The 20619-nt window shown below is 40.5% G+C and overlaps 1 protein-coding gene across 1 annotated transcript; it reads right to left on the reverse strand.

Moving 5' to 3' along the window:
• Positions 1 to 17263: 17263 nt before the first annotated feature.
• si:dkey-10c21.1 lies at positions 17264 to 20330 on the reverse strand. Its single transcript, XM_047601224.1, has 5 exons — positions 20179 to 20330; positions 19699 to 19827; positions 19229 to 19366; positions 19113 to 19141; positions 17264 to 17851 (listed from the first exon to the last, which is right to left on the reverse strand). The coding sequence occupies exons 1-5, from the start codon at positions 20201 to 20203 to the stop codon at positions 17567 to 17569; spliced, it is 606 nt and encodes a 201-aa protein (XP_047457180.1). The 5' UTR covers positions 20204 to 20330; the 3' UTR covers positions 17264 to 17566.
• Between the last annotated feature and the right edge of the window lie 289 nt (positions 20331 to 20619).

Raw genomic sequence — 20619 nt, forward strand, 5'->3', positions numbered from 1 at the left:
ATTAATGTGTGGATTAAACGTGACTCAAGTATCGTATCGTATTGATACGTATCGTATCGATACGTATCATACCGTGAAGTCCTTGCTAATACGAGTTCCAGGTGTTACCTCCCTTGTTGTACGTTGCCCAGTCTGCATCTTTTGAAGGTTCACTTCCATCCATGCAGGTGAAAAACTGACGTGATGCACGTGTGGCGTCGGCAAAGCAACGGAGCTAAGGAGGCTAAGCTAATTAAAAACTCACTGGCACCAAATGAAGCACCCAGATCAGGCTGGTTCCTACCGCCAGAGCAGCACCAGGGCTGTTATGGTACTGATTATCTGTACCCATCCATAACCAGCAGCAATCCAAAACATAGGCTAAGAAGTTGCAGAGGTGGAATGTCTAAAACATCTCACTCTGGCCGGGCTGCATTCCACCAGATTAAAAGCAGAGAAACCTCAGACACAGCTGGGAGAGGCTGGGGAATAAAAGTCTGCTGATATCTCTGGAGCACTGAGGTCAAAAGCTGCAGGTCAAATAAGCTTCTACCAGATATTTAAAGTCAGTCTGTTCAATCATTTTTGAATCCCTAAACTTTGGATTCTGTCTGAACAAAGTTCTGTCTAAGTTGATGAAACACTGAAATGCACACACGTATGTAAATATAGAAATAACATGAGTACTCCAATAGAGGTGATTTAAAATTGAAGCTGACATGCTGGTTATAATTCCATTGCACTTTTTTAATAAATACCAGTGTCTCTGGATAGCCATAGCATTCTCTACTGACCCAAATTTAAATTGGAACAATCTGCTGCTCATTCTCCAGCAGACGACACTGTGAGCGCTCGGGGTGGCGCTTACATTATGAATGCTCGTCCCAAACGAACAAGACGGGCAAACAAGGCAGAACCGTGGAAACAGAGAGCGTGGAAGTTAAAGTTCCTTTTCTTCTTTTGTCTCTTTTTGAGGGAGAGAGACACGGAGGGAGGGAGGGAGGGAGGGAAGGAGAGGAGGGGGGAGGGTGGGTGTGTCTGTTTTTTAAAGTGGGAAATGGGGTTGGGGGAGATTGATGACCCACTCTCTGGAAAATGCAGGAAACTGTCGGGGGGACAAAGGAAATGGCTGCACATGTTTATGGGGATGCAAGCAAGACAATAGTTCACCAGACTCAACTCTGGCACAGTTTTACTGGAGGGGAAGAAGGTAAAAAACAAAAAAAAAAAAAAAGGGGGCTGTTAACATATGTGGCAGGCAAGAAAATAAAGAGACGGACACAGTCAATGAAGGAAGGAAGCAGTGGTGCCAACTGTCTGCTCACTGGTTTGATAAGTGGGAGGCAGGAGGAAGAGAACAGCGCTTCCTTGACGCATTGATCAGTAATAGTCATAAAATCCTTCATAAACTGGTTTTGTAAATGCGTGGGCTACTGGAATAAGACATTCGTGGAATAAGAGAGGTGATGGCCTGATAAACAACCCTGGATCGTATGGAAACATCATAACTTTTATTATTTCTATGACCTGTTTAAAAGCACTGATGGCCAAGAAAACCAGATAAAGCTTCTCAATGTTTGGATGGAGCTCGGGCGTCTGTTTTTTAATTACAATCTTAGGAGATAAGCTGAAGAAAATGATGTTTTTCACATAATGTCTGCAGCTCTGGACAAATATCTGAAACTGTGCAGAGACAGAATGTTTCCAGACATTAATTATATGTGTGACGTTGGAATGTGATAAAAACAAGGTGTGGGCATCCTCTGGATCAGGGGCTTTCAAAGTGTGGGACAGTGAACTCAAAAGCCCCCCCCCCCATATCGCTCCCATTGTGGAGGAGGAGGACATGTTCCCGTCAGTTATTCCATTTTCTCTGTTGCATGTAAACAGGGACAAGGACCTCGTTCAGAAGTTAAACTTAGAGCAAAGCTCCATTAAGCCGTCATGCATCATCAGGACCAGTAAATGAAAAGCCAAATGTTTTTTTAGGTTGATTTTTTCTCACGCCCTGAAGTCCTCTTGCGCCCCCCAGGGGAGGATAGAGATCTGGGTAAATTAACAGCTTAAAGAAATGTTGCTGTGGATGTCAGATGCTTCAATCACAAGTCACTTTGCTGTAAAATGGTTCCTGTCTCTCAAGGATTTTATATTTCGACAGTGGATTCGCTCTCTGTCTCTGAGGGCAGCGCAAACCCAGCTCCATGAAATGAAATCCAGATGTCAAGGCAGAAAATTCTCACTCAAGCAAAAATGCACGTAGTGCATCGTAAGGAGGGGTAGGAAATGTACCATATGGGACATAAAGAGCATAAATAACAGAGCCCACCCCTTTAAATAAACTGCTTCTATGGGAAGAACATGTTTGCAGACTCTGAAATGACCTCTAAATTCATTCTCAACCAACTTCTAAAAATGGAATAGTGTGAAATGAAATGGCAGCACCTGAAAGTTTCTCAGGCCAAAGCCTCAGAGCAGTGAGCTGCTCTCATGTGTTGGATGGGGCCCTCTGTCACTGGGGGTTTGGGTTGAGGAGGAAACACTGTAAAGTGACCTGCACAGCGTTTTTGTTCTCTCACTATATTCAATACACATTCAAATGTTGGATTTTTGTAGCTGAAAACAGCAAAAAAATATTTCTTAGAGATTAAGATGATCTTGAAATGAGAATTCATCAAACTGATCACGGTAAATGTGCGTCTACAGAACGTTATAACTGGATGACTGGGGCCTATTTCCTTCAAGCTTTTCATTCATTTATGATGTTACCTCTGAATGTCGCGTGGGAAAGGATCGGTGTGGTATCTGGTAAATGTTCATGACTGTGAGAGTTGATGCTTGAGTGTGTAAACATGAACATATTTAGATGTGAGGATCATTAGGACGCAGACTAACAAGGTATCCGCTGGAGTGGAATCATTTATGATTTATAAACACAATAGCATTAGCTCAGCCAGTGGATTTCACATCCTAGTCACTGCATGTCCACTGGAGAATAACTGGGAAGTCTATTGTCTGCAGCATGCAATTAGCAGAGTCCCACAGAAAAACACAGGAAAAGGAATTTACTTGGTAATTTCATTCATCTCAAACCTCAGTGGATTCAATGTTAGTTGGAATCCGAACCATATATGTTCCTCTCACTGAGGTTTAGTGTCATGTGGTTTTCATTGAGCCGATCAGAGAAGATCCAGGAAACATCCTCAGGTCTAATCAGGGTCTAATGTGGTCTACAAGGCCCCCCTCTGACCTGGTTTATTAGGAACCATGAAGAAGAACAAGTGTCCTGATGTTTCTAATGTGATGATGTTGATGATGTTCTTGTGTGGCAAATACATGTTGACATTATTTTGAGGAACCATAATAAATTCATTCATCTGGATTTTTTTAGCATTTTTTTATGTCCTACAATAGAACTCTAGGGTTGTAATTTAGAGCGTCCAAGTATGAGCCCTATAAAGGGTTAAACTGCGACATATTATTAGATGTTATATAATATCACAATATTCAAAACCAAGTGTGATGGAGTTTCGTGTGAATGGAGGGTAAAACGTTTCAGCGCTGGAGCGTTTCGTGACCGAGCTGAACGAGACAGTCTCCTCCTCGTCTTGGTGCGGCTGCGTTATGTTTCTAATCCACAGGGCTCCGGCGAGACAGTTGTGGCTATTCCAGAGGAAAATTGGCTTTGGCAGCGAAACAAAAGAAGCCAAAGGGCAGAGAAAATACTCAACTAGAGGTTCGCTCACGCTCCGATTCTATCTTTTCTTTAACCTCAAGCAACCCCCCCACCCCCGCTGCTCCGAGATAACGGTTCAGTCTGGGAGACGGCAATGTCACAAGAACACTGTGTGTGTCTGTGTGTGTCTGTGTGTGTCTGTGTGTGGGACAGAGCCTTGTGACGACAACCTACTGTTGCAAGACGTTGCAGTTACCAAAACGTATGAAGAAAAGCTTTTAGGTCCGTGTGTGGGGTCTGTGTTACTGATTTCTACAAACAATCTGTCAATTAAAGCAAAAAACAAAACAGCTGGAACCAGAAAACCTCTGCTTTTACATGAATGTTTAAGGATTAATGATGTAATGACACCAGGCCGTGTAATACAGCATGAACATGGGGAGTTTCCCCCAGTTATACATGTTTGACCAAAGTAATGTTTTCATGTTGTTGGTTTTTTACACATTTTAATTAAATTTTCATGTGGAATTTCAAGTGTTTTACATTGTTACATTGTTCCTATTTTGCACTAATAACTTTTTTTTACTAAAACAATTGTGTGTAGTAAAAATGTGTCTAGTATCAGTGATACTAGGCCTGTATTTACTGCCCCAGAGACCCCTCCCCTCTAATCCCCCGCTAACAACATTGTGTTGCCAGACACGCACACAATATTAGATAGATAGATAGATAGATAGATAGATAGATAGATAGATAGATAGATAGATAGATAGATAGATAGATAGATAGATGGGGGGGGGGGATGCTTTATGACTGCAGACCGTTGGCTAACGCTGGAGTTACATAACAGCAACCATTTCTCCAGTGATGATACCAGACAGGAGAAGGGAGTCGGATTGTGAAATGTCCAGTGTAGCCAGGCCAACTCACATCACATGTTGTCTTTGTGGAATTAAATGTTTGGGAAATGGAGTATAACTAGTAAAGTGCACACTTTTGTTCCACTTTGGTCCGTTCAATCCTCCAAAGGGGTCGTGTCAAGCGTTGTTATCGTCTCCGTTCTTGCAGCTTAGGTAGACTGTGTGTTCAGAGCTTGTGTGTTTGATTCGAGATGAGTAATCTCACCAGATGTTATGTTAAAAAAAAAATGTTTGTGCATGGGCGTTCTGCTCATTAGCTTACGGAGCAGAATGTGCAGCTGACAGCAAACACTGAGGCTTCATTCACTCCACTTCAGTTCAGTTCAGTTCTGCCCAAACGTCTGACATGTGATTTCAGTCACTTCGTCTTCTAGCTGCACAGAACTGAACTCATCACATCAGATGGTTCAGAAAAGTTCCACTTCTCAGACTGAGCTCAGTCATTTGCTAATGAACTCATTTTCCATATTGTTTAATGCATAAATATTTGGTCTAAATCTGGCTGGAGGCGTGAAGGTGGAATGAAGTTTCATGCGGGTTAATGACATTTATTCGCTCATCCGAGTGGCTTTTTCTGGACAGTGACGGTTCCTTTAGGAACAGGAGAAGTTGCAGTTTTTGCACAGATCAGTCTTTGCAGAAAGTAGTTAAACATTCATTTAAATTTCATTCAAGAACCCAGACTGTCTGAAGTCTGTCCAGCCAGCAGATACAGGTTAGTTTATCTTCAGTGTTATAGAAACACTGAGCTGGTAGAACTGTATGATGACTAATACACTGTTATATTTTCCCTTTAGTTGTAGATGTTGTAGTTTTGTAGGTTCCTGGCTTCAACCATTGTTCTGTTGTTGTTGGTTTTGCAGATCAAACGAATGCAAACTCACATTTAATAAGTTATAATATTTAACTCTTACACACATTAATTCATTCATTGTCTGGACGTTACACCCTGGACAGGTCTCCAGTCTAACACAGGACTGATACTCACACCTGTTTAGAATTAACCGCATGGTCATGTCTTCATAAATAAATAAATAAATAAACATATGTAAGCTTTAATTATACATAAATATGAGGTGCACCACGGAGGCATTTGTCTGTATAATTCATTAAGGAGCATGTGCTAAATGATTCGTCAGAGACCCTTCTATGTAAGGTCATGTAACTTTCCCAGCAGCCCTCTGTGTTGATTTACTGTACAAAAGGGCGACAGGAAGTTATGTAAGGATCTACTCTTTCCATATTTTCCACACGACATCCAGCTATAGATAGCATCATCTTCCTGACCTCCAAGTGGAACCCCTAACTGCATTATCTGGCTCAATTAAACTGACATTTGAAACTTTGCCCCAGTCTCATATTATCTCATTGTGAGCCATGGCTGCACGTAGCCTACACACAATCATCTGAGTGCAGCCACCAATTTGTAATTTAGCCCCATCTCCGTAGCTAGGAGGGATGATTTATTTTGATTACGTTCAAAGCCAAGGGCCGCCTGTCTGCTGATTATGTTGCAGATAAACCAGATAAAGTTGGCCTGCCCTCAAAAGACTGTTAAAGCAATTTTATTTAAGCTTTCATCACGGTGTAATACCTCTAAAAGGAGTCATGGAGCAGATGTGTCTGGATCTCACATCCAGGAACCAAATGTGGTTCATGCAGAACTTCTTGTGTCCTGACCCTTATGTGACTCTGTGCAGGTGTCACACCACAAACAGAGAGTGTGGTAACTCAAACACATCACCCCAGCGTGGAGCCCACTTCCTTTTATTTGTGCAGCTGAAGCTCCGGCCGCGTTGTTTGAGTCGTCGATGATGCACCTGCAGGCAGAAGTCCGTGGGGAAGTCAAAGGGGGGCAGACACACTGACTTGTTGTGTTTTCTCGAGGAAGTCACCTTTTCACAATCTGCATCTGCAAAGAAAGTCTTTAAAGTCATCCACTCATTTAACCTTTCTATGATGTTAATATGAATCCAGCTGAGAGCACAGGCCACAGACCAGGTCAACCTTTACCATGTTTCTCCAGCAGCTCAGTAAGAATAAACCAGAGGAAACATTAGCTGCTAAATGTTTCAAAGTGCTCAGCAGGTGTTTGTATGTATGTGTGTGTCGTCTGTTCTGTGGTGAATGCAGCCAGATGCTTCTGATGCTCCTCAGGATGCACTAAAACAAGGTAGTTAACGATATACAGGAGTTTCTAGTTCTTTACAGACTAACGCTGACATGTCTGGAGCTCAGTAACTATTTATAGAGAAGGACTAAAAGATGAAATGTTATGGTGATAATTTAATTAACTGGATATTCTATAACATAAGTCTTCAACAGAGTGCAGCCTGCTCCCATCATTCACATGGATTTATGTGAACGCCATCTAGGACGATGAGTCGAGCCCGTCCATGACGTGCAGGTCAGACACAGCAATTCTTTCAGCTCCAGACTGATTTCACCACAAAGCTCCACAGAGACACAGGAAATCATTCTGTGTCCATCAACCTGTAGTGTCATAACCCATATTTATAGACATATTTATACTGATATTGTGCAATGACTCATCGTCACTTTATTTTCATGTACATTTCCTTATATATTATTGGAGTGGACTCAGCATACACAATCATTTCTGTGCAATATCACAAATTCAATGTTATTATAGAGCAACAACTCAGAACACAGGTTCACTTATACTTGTACATATTGTTATATATATTTCTTATATGTTTTACATTAATGTGTGTATTCTTACTATGATTGTCTACTTACTGGTACTTATTCTTATTGCCTACATGGCTCTTTGTTCTTAACACTGGTTCACTTTGAGTATAACATCATAAATCATAATAATAATGTGATATATTTAAAACAGCACTAGGCTGAGTGAAAACCACCTGGTCTCTGATGTATAACTAGATGTCCTGGTCGGACGTGTCCAACAACTTGTTGCTGGAGTTGAAGTTTTGACAAAGTTTCCAATTTAAAATGTTTTTCTACACTGATACTACAAACATCAAACTCCAGGTTTCTCCCTGTTCGGGTCAGTGTCGCCTTCGTGTTTCGTCCATGGGTTCTCGGCCTCTCTGATGCTACGTAAATAAGATTTAACTGCAGGAACCAGGTGGAGAGGCATGTTGCTGTGGAATGCTGTGTATTTATTTTTGTCTTCGGATCATTTGTAAACTGATTTAATTGTGTTGTGGTTGTTTTTTGTTGCCTTTTTTTTACTTGAGAGTCTGCAGCTAATGGCTTTTCTGACCCCAAAACAACCGGGAAAGTGTTGAAAGGCAACAAATATCCACATTCATCTCTACGCGTTACATCTTTCACACGATAGAAAAATACTAATAACAACAGCATTGGCATCCTTCAGTGAACTCCACATGCAAAGCATCTGCATAGTCCTCTAATCTTGAAAAAAACAACAACTAAATTTAGGTGTAGCTCTGAATCGGAGAATCTGCCTGTTACTTTCAAAGAACATCAAGTCGTGGTTCACCCCGAACGCAATCAGAAAACATCTGTCTATTGTGTGACAGCACTGAAGCAGAACATGAAAAACAGGTCAGTGTCAAGAAACATTCACATCCACAAAACTAATCTCACATAACAGAAAGTCTGTGAAGCATTTAACCAGAGCAGACCACAGGGCGAGAGGAGGCCGCCGTCTTTACGCAGCACTTCTTGTGACATACATCGGGCTCAGAACAGCATGAGGAACAGCTGGTCTGCGTTTGCAGCCCAAGTCAAATAAATATCGGAAAACGTTCCAGCGAAACTTTTCTAAGCAGCTCTGGCGTTGTGTCCGTGCAGAGCGAAGGTTTGTCTGTAACTCAGTCGGCCATCATAAATCAATTATCCCTTTTCTTTGAGGCTTTTAAGCCATCAACGGTCATCTTTGATCCACCCTGTCTGCACAGCACATGTCCCGCGCTCTGTTGTTCCCAACACCACAATCCTTTTGTCTTTTGAAATGAAGGTGTTGAAATCTTCTCTAATGCAAACCTGAACTGTGCAATTACGTGACTATCTCATTTTAACAGATCCACTGTCATGTCGAACAAGGTTTTAGTTTAGTTTTGGGAGTAATTAATTACCTCTACAGTCATTCATGCAGAGGATGAACTTTAAACAATATCTACATTGAATTTTCATTTTATAAAAGAAAAGAATAGACACACAAGAACAAATAACAACAGAGTGAGTGCAAAATGGTGAAGAAGTGTACAAACATGGACCATCAAGAGAAGTTATTCATAACCTGCTCCATGCAACCAACAGACTGAAACAAGACGTATGGTGGTCAGGTTCCTCAATGAAATCACACAATCATGAGTTCTCACAATATACATCATCATAAAGTCCAGGAAACAGGGGAAGAGGAAACTGGGTCGTGCAGATGGTGCAACTACACTGTTCCAGGCAAATCATCGTCCTTTAATTAATGAAACAGCCCCATGTGCTTTTTAATACTTCCTGACTGTCCTTAAGAGTCTGAGAAATGTTTTCCAGAGTTTAACAAGAAGTTAGTTCCCTAAACCACAGAGCGATAGCGTGTTTACCAAAGCTTTTCCACTACTTGTAGAGAACACAAACATGTAACATTTCTTCATGGTGCTTTATTCTTTGTCCCTCTGGGTAAAGACTGGCAGGAAGAGCCTGGGTTCCAGTTCCAATCTGATGGAGAGAATCTCCTGCACGTACAGTCTAACCTCCCAAAACTCCCTCTCCCTTGGACTAAAGTGTCCTTATTTACCACATCTATTGCAGGAGTCTGGGATATTTGAACTGAATTTGTTTAATTTTGGTGGAGTGATGTATAGACCCTCTTTAACCAGTTATATTGCAGGAGTCTTAGGGCTGCTTCACAGGCTTCAGTTCCTCCTGTGGATCTGATTTCCATGCATTCAATTTAGATTCAGAAGAATCAGGGGACACGTCTTTCAGTAAATTATAAAATTCAGAGATGAACATTTTGTAAAAATGTTCTCCAGTATGGTTAGTGGAGGATGAACATTTAAGAAGAAGAAGAAGCAAGCAGGAGGTTAAATAGTTTGATATTTGAAATTGACAGTGAATGAAACCAAATGAAGTTTCAAACATCAGCAGATCAGTTTTAACTCCTTTAGTAAAAAGTCTCCATTGGACAGAAGGACTGGTGCAAACACAGTATAATGATGTCAAGGCATATTAAAGATGTCCTGTCTTAGATATCCTCAAGGGAAATTGTTTGGTCGCGGTAGCTTAGTTGCACATAAAAAACACAGTTTAGTTTATTTGGAAATAAAACACAACCATGGGAATAAACTTTTCCTTCAGATGATGCCTGTAACTCTTCCCATTAAACGTGCATCATGCATCATATTTTTGACATTGGCCTCTATCGCTCTTGTCGCTTACATCCCTAAGCGATCACATCTTTCCAATGTATTCCTATGTTTATTTCTAATTTATTTAGAATAAGAAATAAAATAAGAAACGGAGGGAGCTGCTGCAGAGACAAAGGTCACTTGGTGGTCTGGCTTTGCCGAATTTCAGATTGTACAGCTCTCCAACATGTTAAAAATGGAAGCTCTTTCCTGTAAATATTTGGATTAAATCCACCTTAACCACTTTGGCCTTCAGACCTCCTGTTTCTAAGCTCCCAGATCTCTGGTTGATGGAGCATTTTCTATCTGGTCAAATGCAGGAGGTCTGTTAATGACTTGTATAATGAAAATATCTTTGCATTGTTCCAGCAGAGCTCTGACCAGGTTTCATTACCAAATTCACATTTTTTTTAGGTATCTATTGTTTCTGTTTATATAACCTTATTATTATTCATATAACCACTTGTCTCATCCAGTTTCTCTAACAAAGCTAAGAACCCAATGGGAGATGATGATGTTGCACCTGCACATTATACATCCACTCGTATCAATATGTATCACAACTCCATTTACACCAACTGTACTTACTGCCCCTTCCTCTAAACATTACAAAACACAAAGTGAATTTTGCAGCGTTTGTTACTTTATCAGCACGGTGTGATTTGATATTTCAGTTTTGGCTCCAGAAAACACAGCAGGTCGTGATTTTCCCAGTTGACACAGTTCTGTTTTACCACAAATATGTAGATCAAAGAAAAGCCTGTGTCAGCTCAGTAGAAGCCTCTATATCTGCTTCCATGCTTACATTAGTCCAGGGATCCATATCTGTGCGTGACAAAATGTAGGAAGTGAAGCGACACTTGACCCCAGGGTGTCTGTGCATACCCCATTTAAACGGAGGGTTATTTGTAGGGCTATTCACGCCAAGCGGGGCTATTTTTGGGTCAACAGGAGTCGGAGCGCATGCAGGGGAAGAGGGACTGTGTCACAACTTCTACAAACAGTATTCAGGCACTAGTCTGCGACATATTCAGATTACTTCAGACAGAAAAAAAAAAATTATTTATTTATTTATTTATTTTTTATTTATTTTTAAACACTCGCTGCACAAAACTTTTTACTTTTTTAAAGCAAAACGCACCAACAACAGAGACTTGAAATCAGTGTTGGACATTTAATCACATTATTCAGGAACCTTTGACCCATTTGCTCTGAGCTAAGACGTAAAACTGAATAACATAGTGTATGTGTCACTACTCAGAGAATGGACCTGGGCCTTCTGAGGGTGTCCAATGGTGTTAGTGGGGGGGGCGTTGAGGGGAGGGGCCCACAGATACTTGATCAGTTTGGAATCCAGGTAAACACCTTGTGTTGATCTTCATGTTTTTTGAGTCGTCATGTCAGGTCCAAAAGTTTCCCCAGAACTGTCACAACCACATTGTGACCACCTGTCAGTGGTCATAATGTTGTGGCTGATCAGTGTGTTTGTGAACTACTAGAAATGAAAACAACAAAGGGTGTAGCAGAATATATTTTCAACTTAAAGTATCTCCTGGGGTTCAGTGATCCAAATGAGATTAATGAGCGTTACGGTACGACTGACAGGTGTCCTTAAAGGCAACACTCAGGGCAAATGATGCGACTCCTTAAAAGTAAAACCGGATCAGGCTGCAAAAAGCTCAAGAGTTAATCAGTAATTAGAGGTTGTTACATTCTGATGCCCTGGATTTCTGCATCTATAAGTTTCCACACCAGGAAAGTCTGTGGAGATGAAGTAAAACAGTTTACACTCAAAAAGCCAACTCGTTCTCTTTGCTGAAGTGGAAACCCTTGTGAACACACGAGAGGAGAACGCCTGCTAATAGCCTGCTGTTAAAACAAATACTGTTGAACTGGCCTCTTGCCTGTGTAACAGATACCCCCCTTGTCACAGCCGGGTTGCGTTCGCTGTCTGGCCTGGCGGGGGGTTCACGTTTCGAAAGCTTGGCAGAGCCCCGGTGTGTGACAAATGTCCCCCATAGCCGGAGAAAACTAGAAGCTATTCTGCTGTTAGGTGCTGGTATCATGTTTCCAGATTCCATGAAAGAGGGGGGATGCTTTATTAATGTAATGGGAAGAATGATGAGTTCCTGTAACTCAGATTTCAACTGATGCCACATGAGGATGTTTTAGTTGTCTGAATAAATTCAGGCCATAATAAATGAAAATGTGTATCAGGAAAATCATATGATAACATTTACTGTGTGGGAACCAGAGGAGGGTTTGAGGCTTCTTCTCTCTGCAGAACATTTCTATCTCTGAGTAAGACGTCTTTTAAGACCTTTGCAGGATGCTGAGTGAAGTTTAGTCACTCACCATATTCCCCAGAGTTGGATAAGTGAGAAAAAGCGTTTTTAAAAGGGTCCAGATTTTGTCCTAATCCAGCAGCACAGCTGTTAGCTTTAGCTTAGCATAGGAGCTGTAATGTAGCGTTGCCAATTAGCCAGTCATTTGCAAAAGTGATAAATAAATTCAAGAATTTTCCTAATTACTTCTTGTGACCCGTTCACGTCGAGTATAAATGTCAATGCAGTTAACACAAAGGGATTTCCTAAGACGCAGCACCTGAAAACCAGTGTGTTGACGGGAGTTTTCAGATGCTGTGTGGTGTGTTTGCACCTATGGTGCTTTGCTAGAATACGTATTTCCTGTAATAGTGGCTGGGGCCTGTTTTCACTCAGCCGTCCAGAACACCGAGTTTTCCTACCTTTTACTCCGGTAGTTTTTTCACTTTAGCAGTAACACCAAAACACGCAGCAGCAGTATGTGCAGGATTGAAACCCAATGTATCACCGGTGATCCGTTAAAGCAGTCGGCATTTGAATTAACGTAACTCGCAGTGGTTTATGCTAGTGCCAAAATTAAAAGTGTGGCTGAACACGGGGAAGTTGTGCTTTAACTAACTTTACCAACAAATCCCTCCAAATAGCTCTCTCTTCCTGGAGCCAACAGCAGAGCTGGGTCTTCATCAAGCTTAAGTTTAAGTTTATTTCATTTGCATAGCACCTTAAAATCAACATCACTGTGTCAGCAAATGGAAAGTTATTAACACCCAGGCTGACCAGAAAAATAAAAACAGATCAAACAAGCAATAAAGACGGGTCTTCAGGAGCTTCTTAAAAGCCTCAACAGACTCCTAATAGCCTCCTGCAGGAAGATCCACAGAAAAGGCCCAGTCCTCTGCCCTTTTTTACCCTGAGCGTAGCACAGCCAAGGTCTCTGGTGTAAGAGGTGAGAAGCTCAGAGATTTATGAAGGGGCGAGACCATGGAGGGATTTGTAAACAAGCAGAAGAATTTTGGAGTGTATCCTGGTCTTGATTCTTTGACCTTGTTAACAACCAAGCAGCAGCGTTTTGGACTAGTTGAAGACCGGAGACGGTAGTGTGGGTAATATCTGGGTAGAGATGATATGAATGCATGAATAACTGTTTCTAGGTTGGAGGGTGAGTCCACCAGTCTTTGATGTTTTTAAAACACTCTGACTTTTTGGAACTGATGGGGAAGTAGATCTGTGTGTCATCGGCATAGCAATGGAAGGAGATGATGTGTCTTTATATCATTTTTCCTAGCGGGGGTATGTTTAGACTGAAGAGACGTGGTCCTAACACTAAGCCCTGAGGAACCCCACGTGTGATATTTGCAGGTGTGGAGGAGGAGCTACCAATGGAAACAGGGAGTTGTCTGTTTGTTTCTGTTTTGAAGTTCACGTCTCTTGTTTGAGTCATGCTGCTAAAACTGGGTTCATGTGGCACTTGTAATGTAGCTACTGTATACTGCATATACATCTGTGGCACATGTGTTACTACACCTATAATTGGATGAGTAGCCTTTATTTGTTTGTGTAATGTGCCATTATAGTTGAATACCGGCCACTATTAGAGGAAATACGGTAGTCCCAGGTCCATATCTGCCCTACAGGTTAACCCCTTTGTGTTGATTGCATTAACACTTGTCCCAGGTCACAAATAAGTAATTAGGAAAATTCTTGAGTCATTTATCACTTTTTTTTTTTATCACATTACAGCACCCATGCTAAGCTAAAGCTAACAGCTGCACTGCCGGATTAGGACAATGTCTGAACCCATTTATAAACGCATGGGGGTGGTATCCCTTTAAAATAGACATGGCAGAAAAATGGCAGCCAATAAAATCTCTGAGAGATGTCATATGCAGTGATTATCTGATGAGCCAATCAGAGGACTCAACAACATCATGCCCCGTAATGAAATTCAAATAGAGAATTATCAGAGTCTGGCTGTGCCCTCTAGGTTTCTGCATTCTTTTGCCTTAAAGTGAACAGTGTTAATATCTATATGCACCATCCTCTCGTCTCTTGTCTTTTCTGTGAAAGTTCAAAATCAGCTCCAACCTGCAGAAATCTGCCACCACTGAATGATTTTAGACATGCAGCCCCACCAGGGGAATCCAAAGTGCTCACAAAGGCATAGGCCACATGCTTGGGCTACCGTGGCGGCTCTGTGAAGATGAAGAAGTACATAACAAACTAAGCTTTAGGAAGTTTCACATATCTGCTAGTACATTATCAAAATAATCTGCATGCACTTTCAACAATGAAGAGGCTCAACGGTGATTAAAGTTTTCTTCACCTTTTTCAAATAGTGTGGAGCATTAGTCTCCTCTTCCTGCTGGTGAGAGTTAGGTTAGATTCCCCTGGTTACTCCTGGATGCTCCTGCTCCCAGGTCCTCTCTCTATGAGCTCATATAAACTCAGCCAAATATTGGCAGAGGGGAAACCAACATGAATTAATGAAAGGTATAAAAACTTAGAATATTAAGAGTATTTATGTTGTTTAAAACAAAATAAAATCCAGTACCGTACATGAAACAGCTGTGGCTTCTCATGTTATTTCACATATTCTGTCCATTCTGTCCGAGAGCACTAATGACCAGTGATGTTCAATCTGATACTGAGAAAATTCAGGCTGGTTTAAATTACGAAGTATATCGAGGTAGTGGCCTCATTTACCAAATGGCTGAGTCACACATATACCCTGTTCTCTGTGACCCTGTTCTCTCCTCTTCTGTCCTCATCATCATAAATGTCTCATATTGTGTTGTGGTTTAACCTGAGGTGTTTCACAAGGTTTGTTGTGTTGCCACAACTCAATATTTTAGTTTCTTTCCACTGTGTTCCCACATTAACTCCAATGACTGAAGTATCAGCATAAAGACCTGGTATCAGAGGTATATTTCAGTACTGATCCACACATCATTAGTAATGACACGTCCATGTCGGCCTTCAGCCCCTAACGTACGTCTGTCATCTCCAAAAGGACAAGAAACATTTCATCATTTCATCCTCTGAACTTTTTTTTTTTTTTTTATCAGAAGCATCACAAACACATCTTTGATTCTTTCACCCAGCAGACTCTGTCATACTCATAGTTCTTATGAACTAATCCGCCTCCTTCCCTGCAGTTTCTCTCCTTCTCAGCTCTGTCACTACAGGTTGACGTCGAACACACAACGTTTAAACTCCGGGAAGATGGACCTGCTGATGATGAACTTAATCAGCATTGTGTTCGGCAACGGCTTGAGAGTAGAATAATGTAAAAGTCGTATGTACCTCCTACTCTTCCATCAACTAATCTCTCTCAGTTGGGCTCTTTTCCCTGTAAAGAGGTTAAAAGCTGTAAAAATGCCAGAGGAATACGTCGGGCTGAGGCAAGCTCTCGGTTTGCAGAGGCCGTTAGGGTGTCATTCACTGTCCCCCATAGGCCAGTGATAATCTCACTGGCATTTTATGATCCACCGAGTGCGTCAGACTGTTTCCATTCCAAACAGATTCTCCAGCCGCCTCGTTTCTCCTCTATCACTACATACATCCACAGTTTGTTGTTGGTTCCCAACACACTAGCACCCAGAGACTTCTTTTAAGGACATACTTTTATTCATGTGCCAGTATTCAAACAAAACAAATAGTGTGAGAAAGCAGAGGTAATTCTGTCCATGTCCATTTATCGGCTCTAATTGGGCAAAGCACACACACCCTGATCTGGAAACAATTAAAATGAAAACATTTCCCCATTCACATCTAATATACGTTTGGTTTTTGTTTTTTTTTTGTTTTTTTTTCCATTATGCAAAACTTTATCCATGGAGACAGACACCAAGAGGTCAAATGAAAACATCTCAAATCATATCATCATCATGTTGTGGTGCAAATTAAATTCAGAAGCCAGTGGTGTGTGACGTTACCTCCTGAGACCAGAGCCTTAGTTTGCTATCAAGGTATTTAGGACCAAAGACGTATAAACAACAAGTATCATCTTTGAACTGGAAATAGTTTGTGGAAAAAATTGATGTCCTCATATGTGGACACTGGGATTATTTCACTTTAGTCACCACTGTGTGACAAAATATAAAACTGAACATGACTGTAACAGTGAAGTTATAGCTCGTTACTACTGATTGAATTTATTACCTTTGCATGTCATATTAAACTAGAAAGTTGATAATCATAAAAAAAACAAGTTTTAACTGCAAAAGCTGAAGAGATTTTGTCCATTTCTGCATGTTTGTGAAATGATCAACTGACAAATTCACTAAAACGCAAACTAGCATGTTTTTACACCGAATAGTGTCCAGTTACGAGGACATCAGGTTTAAAAACCTGAAACTTAATGTCCCCATATGAGGACGTATGGTCTCAGGAGGTTGAAGGTCTAGGAGTGGCTGTGGTTCAGGAAGTAGAGCTGGTTATCTACGTTCTGTCACTTCCTCAAGTTGCTTGTTGCACAATCTTGCAATATGTAACGATTAAAATAATAATAATAAAAACAATAAATAAATTGTCAGTCTTTGTTAGCTGTTTTGTGTTCAGGCGCTACATTCGCTTACATCCTGTGCATCTCCTGGGGGCTAAGCCTCCCCGGTCCTTCAGACCTAGTGACGCCCCTGCAGCGGAGCCTTCTCCAGACATGTTTCAGCTCCAAACACAGATGTTTAAAAGGATTTTAAACCAGGGCTCATGTAAAGCCACTTCAGAATAGACCGGCGTTTTGTTTTCATTATCATTATCCTACGACTGAGACACACAAATACATTTCATTCACCTGCACAGATTCAAAAACCAGAACATAACGGAGCCTCGTCCATGTTTCACAGTAGGTACAGTGTCATTTTCTTTGGATGTTTTCATGTTGTGTATGTTTCATGTAACATGTCTCTGTTATTTTTAATCTTCTCAGGGTCCCATCGTTTTTATCCAGACCAGTTTCATTACTTAGTTTAACCACATTTAAAAAGTAACATCTGATCGACGATTGATTCAGTTTCAGGTTTTTATTTATTATTAAGTTTGTCCGTTTCAAGTTATTCCAGTTACCACCATGGAGGTTTCTTTCTTTAACATGAAGCAACTAACAACTTTCTCCACGTGTTTGTCCCAGTTTACCAACAAAACCTGTACAACAGCGACCTCTGGTGGGTTAAAGATGATTTACCACAGTACATAAAACTTCCCGTAAAAGTCATAAAACTATATTTTTCATATTTACATTCATTTATTCTACTATCACACAGTTACACAGCAATAACCCAACCACACATTAAGTCTTGTGCTCTTAGAGAATCACTCAGCCGCCTTCATGATTCCTGTCAGCTGTGGATAAGTAGCGAGGACTTGAGGCTCTTTGAGAACCTGCAGAAACTTCTCGCAGGTCTCTTGACCTTTACGTATCACAGTATCTAACAGCTCGATGACGGTATCTTCTGGCCGAGGAGCAGATTTCAGGTTCTCGTATTCCCGTTGGGTGATGACGTGTTTGGCGTACACATGCTGCAGAATGATGAGATCAGCTCGGAGGCAGGTGATGAGCTTCACTCTGGTCTCAGTGATCAGCTTCACAGCAGGACCCTGAAAAAACACCAGAGCCCAGAGTCACAGGATCGAACCCGAAGTCTGTTACTGTCATCATGGGTTTTAATGAATCATCTGTTTTAGTTTTGCCATAATGGGACAAAGTCTTGAATGCCACTGTTTGTAGCTGAGAGCAGTTTGAGGTCAGTCAGGAATCCTGCAAACTCTTAACAGCATAGTTCAGCAAGTTGGAAAGGAAATATGATTGAGTATAAGTATAGCTAGTACACTAAGGACCATGTATGTGTACTAGACAATATAATAATTAAGCACTTCTCTGGTTTAAACTGGAATATTTTTAAGTTTACTATAAATTTACTTCATAAGGTCATTTTTTCAGTCCACATTCTATTTATTTATATACTGTATGAATAGTTTCATGAACTAAAACTCATCTCATCTTCTACACTGTGGGAGGAAACATCTGCTACTATGTTACTACTTTACTTGTTGTTGTACTTTAACTGTACTTGTGAGTTTACTTTGTGTATTACCTGTCGCATACTTTTTATATACTTAAAATATACTTCACTGTATTTACAAAGACAGAATGTTGAGAGGTTTGATATACTGAGAAACAATTTAAACATGCTCTACAGTCATTAAAGATGTGTGTTACTACCTACTACTACTACTACTGTAAAACTGTGAGTACTACTGTGAACATTTAAACTCCAGCTCCGTATGATCTAGAACATGTGGGTTTATAACACGGGTTAATATCTCTGTAGTGAGAAACATTTTTATTCTGCTAAATACGATTACTACCTATTTGTTTGGATCAAGATCAAATGTTGAAGTATAAGTGTAAGTGTTAGTGTTAATGTACGAAGTTCTGGACTTTTCTTTATACTTTTCAGTATAAACCAAGAATACTTCACTGTACTATTCTTAAGTATCAAATATATATATATATATATATATATATATATATATATATATATATACTTTTTTCTCATCATGTTATGTCATGTTCGCTGTGTGAAAATGAGATGTTTTGTCTTTATGTGTGAACATGAGCCTGATTTTCTCATTGACAGAGAGAACAAGGTGTAAAACTGTGCCTTTAAACTGAGTTTAAATAAGTGGAACGTATTCAGCTGAACTGGAGGAGATGAATGAGTTGCATTGCTTCGGTAACTGACCTCCAGCCCAGCAGACATCCTTCAGTTTGTCCCATTTTGAGCCTTTAAAATACTGATTCTGGACTCAAACAGCCCCGTTAATGAGCAACATGTTGCTTTAGCGTCTCATCTACCTGAGGAGTCGTGTCCTCCACTTCTTTACCTGAAGAGAAACCGAAGCGTCATCAGAACCTCCCGGTCAGATTTATGAATGAGACACAAACACAAATCTGATGATGGTGAAATGTACCTGCATGTGACGCTCCCTGGGTTTTTTTCGCAGTTATGGAGAAATTCACGTCGCCATCGATGGTCACATTAGAATATGTATTAGCAAGTATCACGCTACCATCACATGCAGTGTGATCAGCCTGAGGTCCAACGGTCCCTGCATGATGATGAGGGAAATAAAAATAGAAAAAGAGTCAATGCTTTTTTCTTAGTGTTTCTATGAGTCCAAAAAAAAAAAAAAACACACAACAGGCCAAACGTTTGGAAGCAAAATAAACATGATTATTATATAAAGAGTGATTTATCAGGAGACATTTTTACTACAATTATCAGGTATTTGAGTTTCTCTTTCTTCATAGTTTCCTCCTCTGGCTTTAACAACATCATGACATATATGAGATATTTATATGAAGACTCTCAGAAGACAAAGAGTTAAAGTGAATTCCAAACCTTTGACCTGTTGTGTGCATAAATTAACACAATACTTGCCAGATGCACTACTCCCTGAGTTGCTTTCACTTTCAATTGTGATGGACATTGCTTTTGCTGTTACATTTTGAAATTTTTCAGCAGACACGACACTGGATCCATCAGCAAACACCGTTGGAGCGGTGGCTCCTGTCAACATAAAGATGTAGGATCATTGTGAAACCGTGTCCCGTAAAATGAGGGAACATTTAAACCTCAAAGCTTTTATGTGAAGTTCAAGCTGAGGCTTGCTCTCATTAACTCTCACCACAAAAGAAATGATTATTCACAGTCACTCTGAACAAACTCAGGCCTCCTTCTCTCACTGCAACTTGCAGAAAATGTGGAAGTGGCTTAAAAGGACTAAGAAAGAAAAGGCTTAAACTCAGAATGGAAAGTGAAAGAGCTTCTTGTAATTATCTAGTACAGTGTAAAACTTTTGGCCATTGTGTGACCTAATAAGATAATTGAATGAAGAATCACAAAGCAGACTAATCTCACCTTTACCAGTGTGTTGTTCTGCCATTTAAAAAAAAAAAACAGCAGGTAGAAAAATAGATCCAAAGAAAAAATACAAAGTTCAGACAACGGACGAACAAAAGCAACTCGTTCTCGTGTCTCTGCGAAGACGTTGGGGAGGAAGTTTTTGTTACTATTTCCTGTTTCCTCTCTGGTATTTAAATTACACCATGAAAACACAGTCAGCGTCTGTGCTGACATTAATCTGCTCTGAGTCATAAATACACGGTTAGATCCTGCTCACGTGAGCCACGTCCAGGACATTTACTTTCCACAAATAAGTAAACAGGCAAGAAAAAAAACGTCATGAAACAAGTGTTATAGTTTTTTAACATAATACCCCCTGTAATGTTTCATTTTTAATCTATGATTTCTTAATGAATGGTTTCACAAACTAAGACCAACAGACCAAAATGCTACAAA

Source organism: Mugil cephalus, chromosome 12 (assembly GCF_022458985.1).
Source record: "Mugil cephalus isolate CIBA_MC_2020 chromosome 12, CIBA_Mcephalus_1.1, whole genome shotgun sequence".
Classification (NCBI taxonomy): Eukaryota; Metazoa; Chordata; class Actinopteri; order Mugiliformes; family Mugilidae; genus Mugil; species Mugil cephalus.

Coding starts and splice junctions, on each gene's coding strand:
- si:dkey-10c21.1 (XM_047601224.1), bottom strand. CDS start 20,203: ATGGCAGAACAACACACTGGTAAAG. Junction 19,367..19,698: donor CTCAGGGAGTAGTGCATCTG/GCAAGTATTGTG, acceptor ATCATCATGCAG/GGACCGTTGGACCTCAGGCT. Junction 17,852..19,112: donor TGGAGGACACGACTCCTCAG/GTAGATGAGACG, acceptor GTGTTTTTTCAG/GGTCCTGCTGTGAAGCTGAT.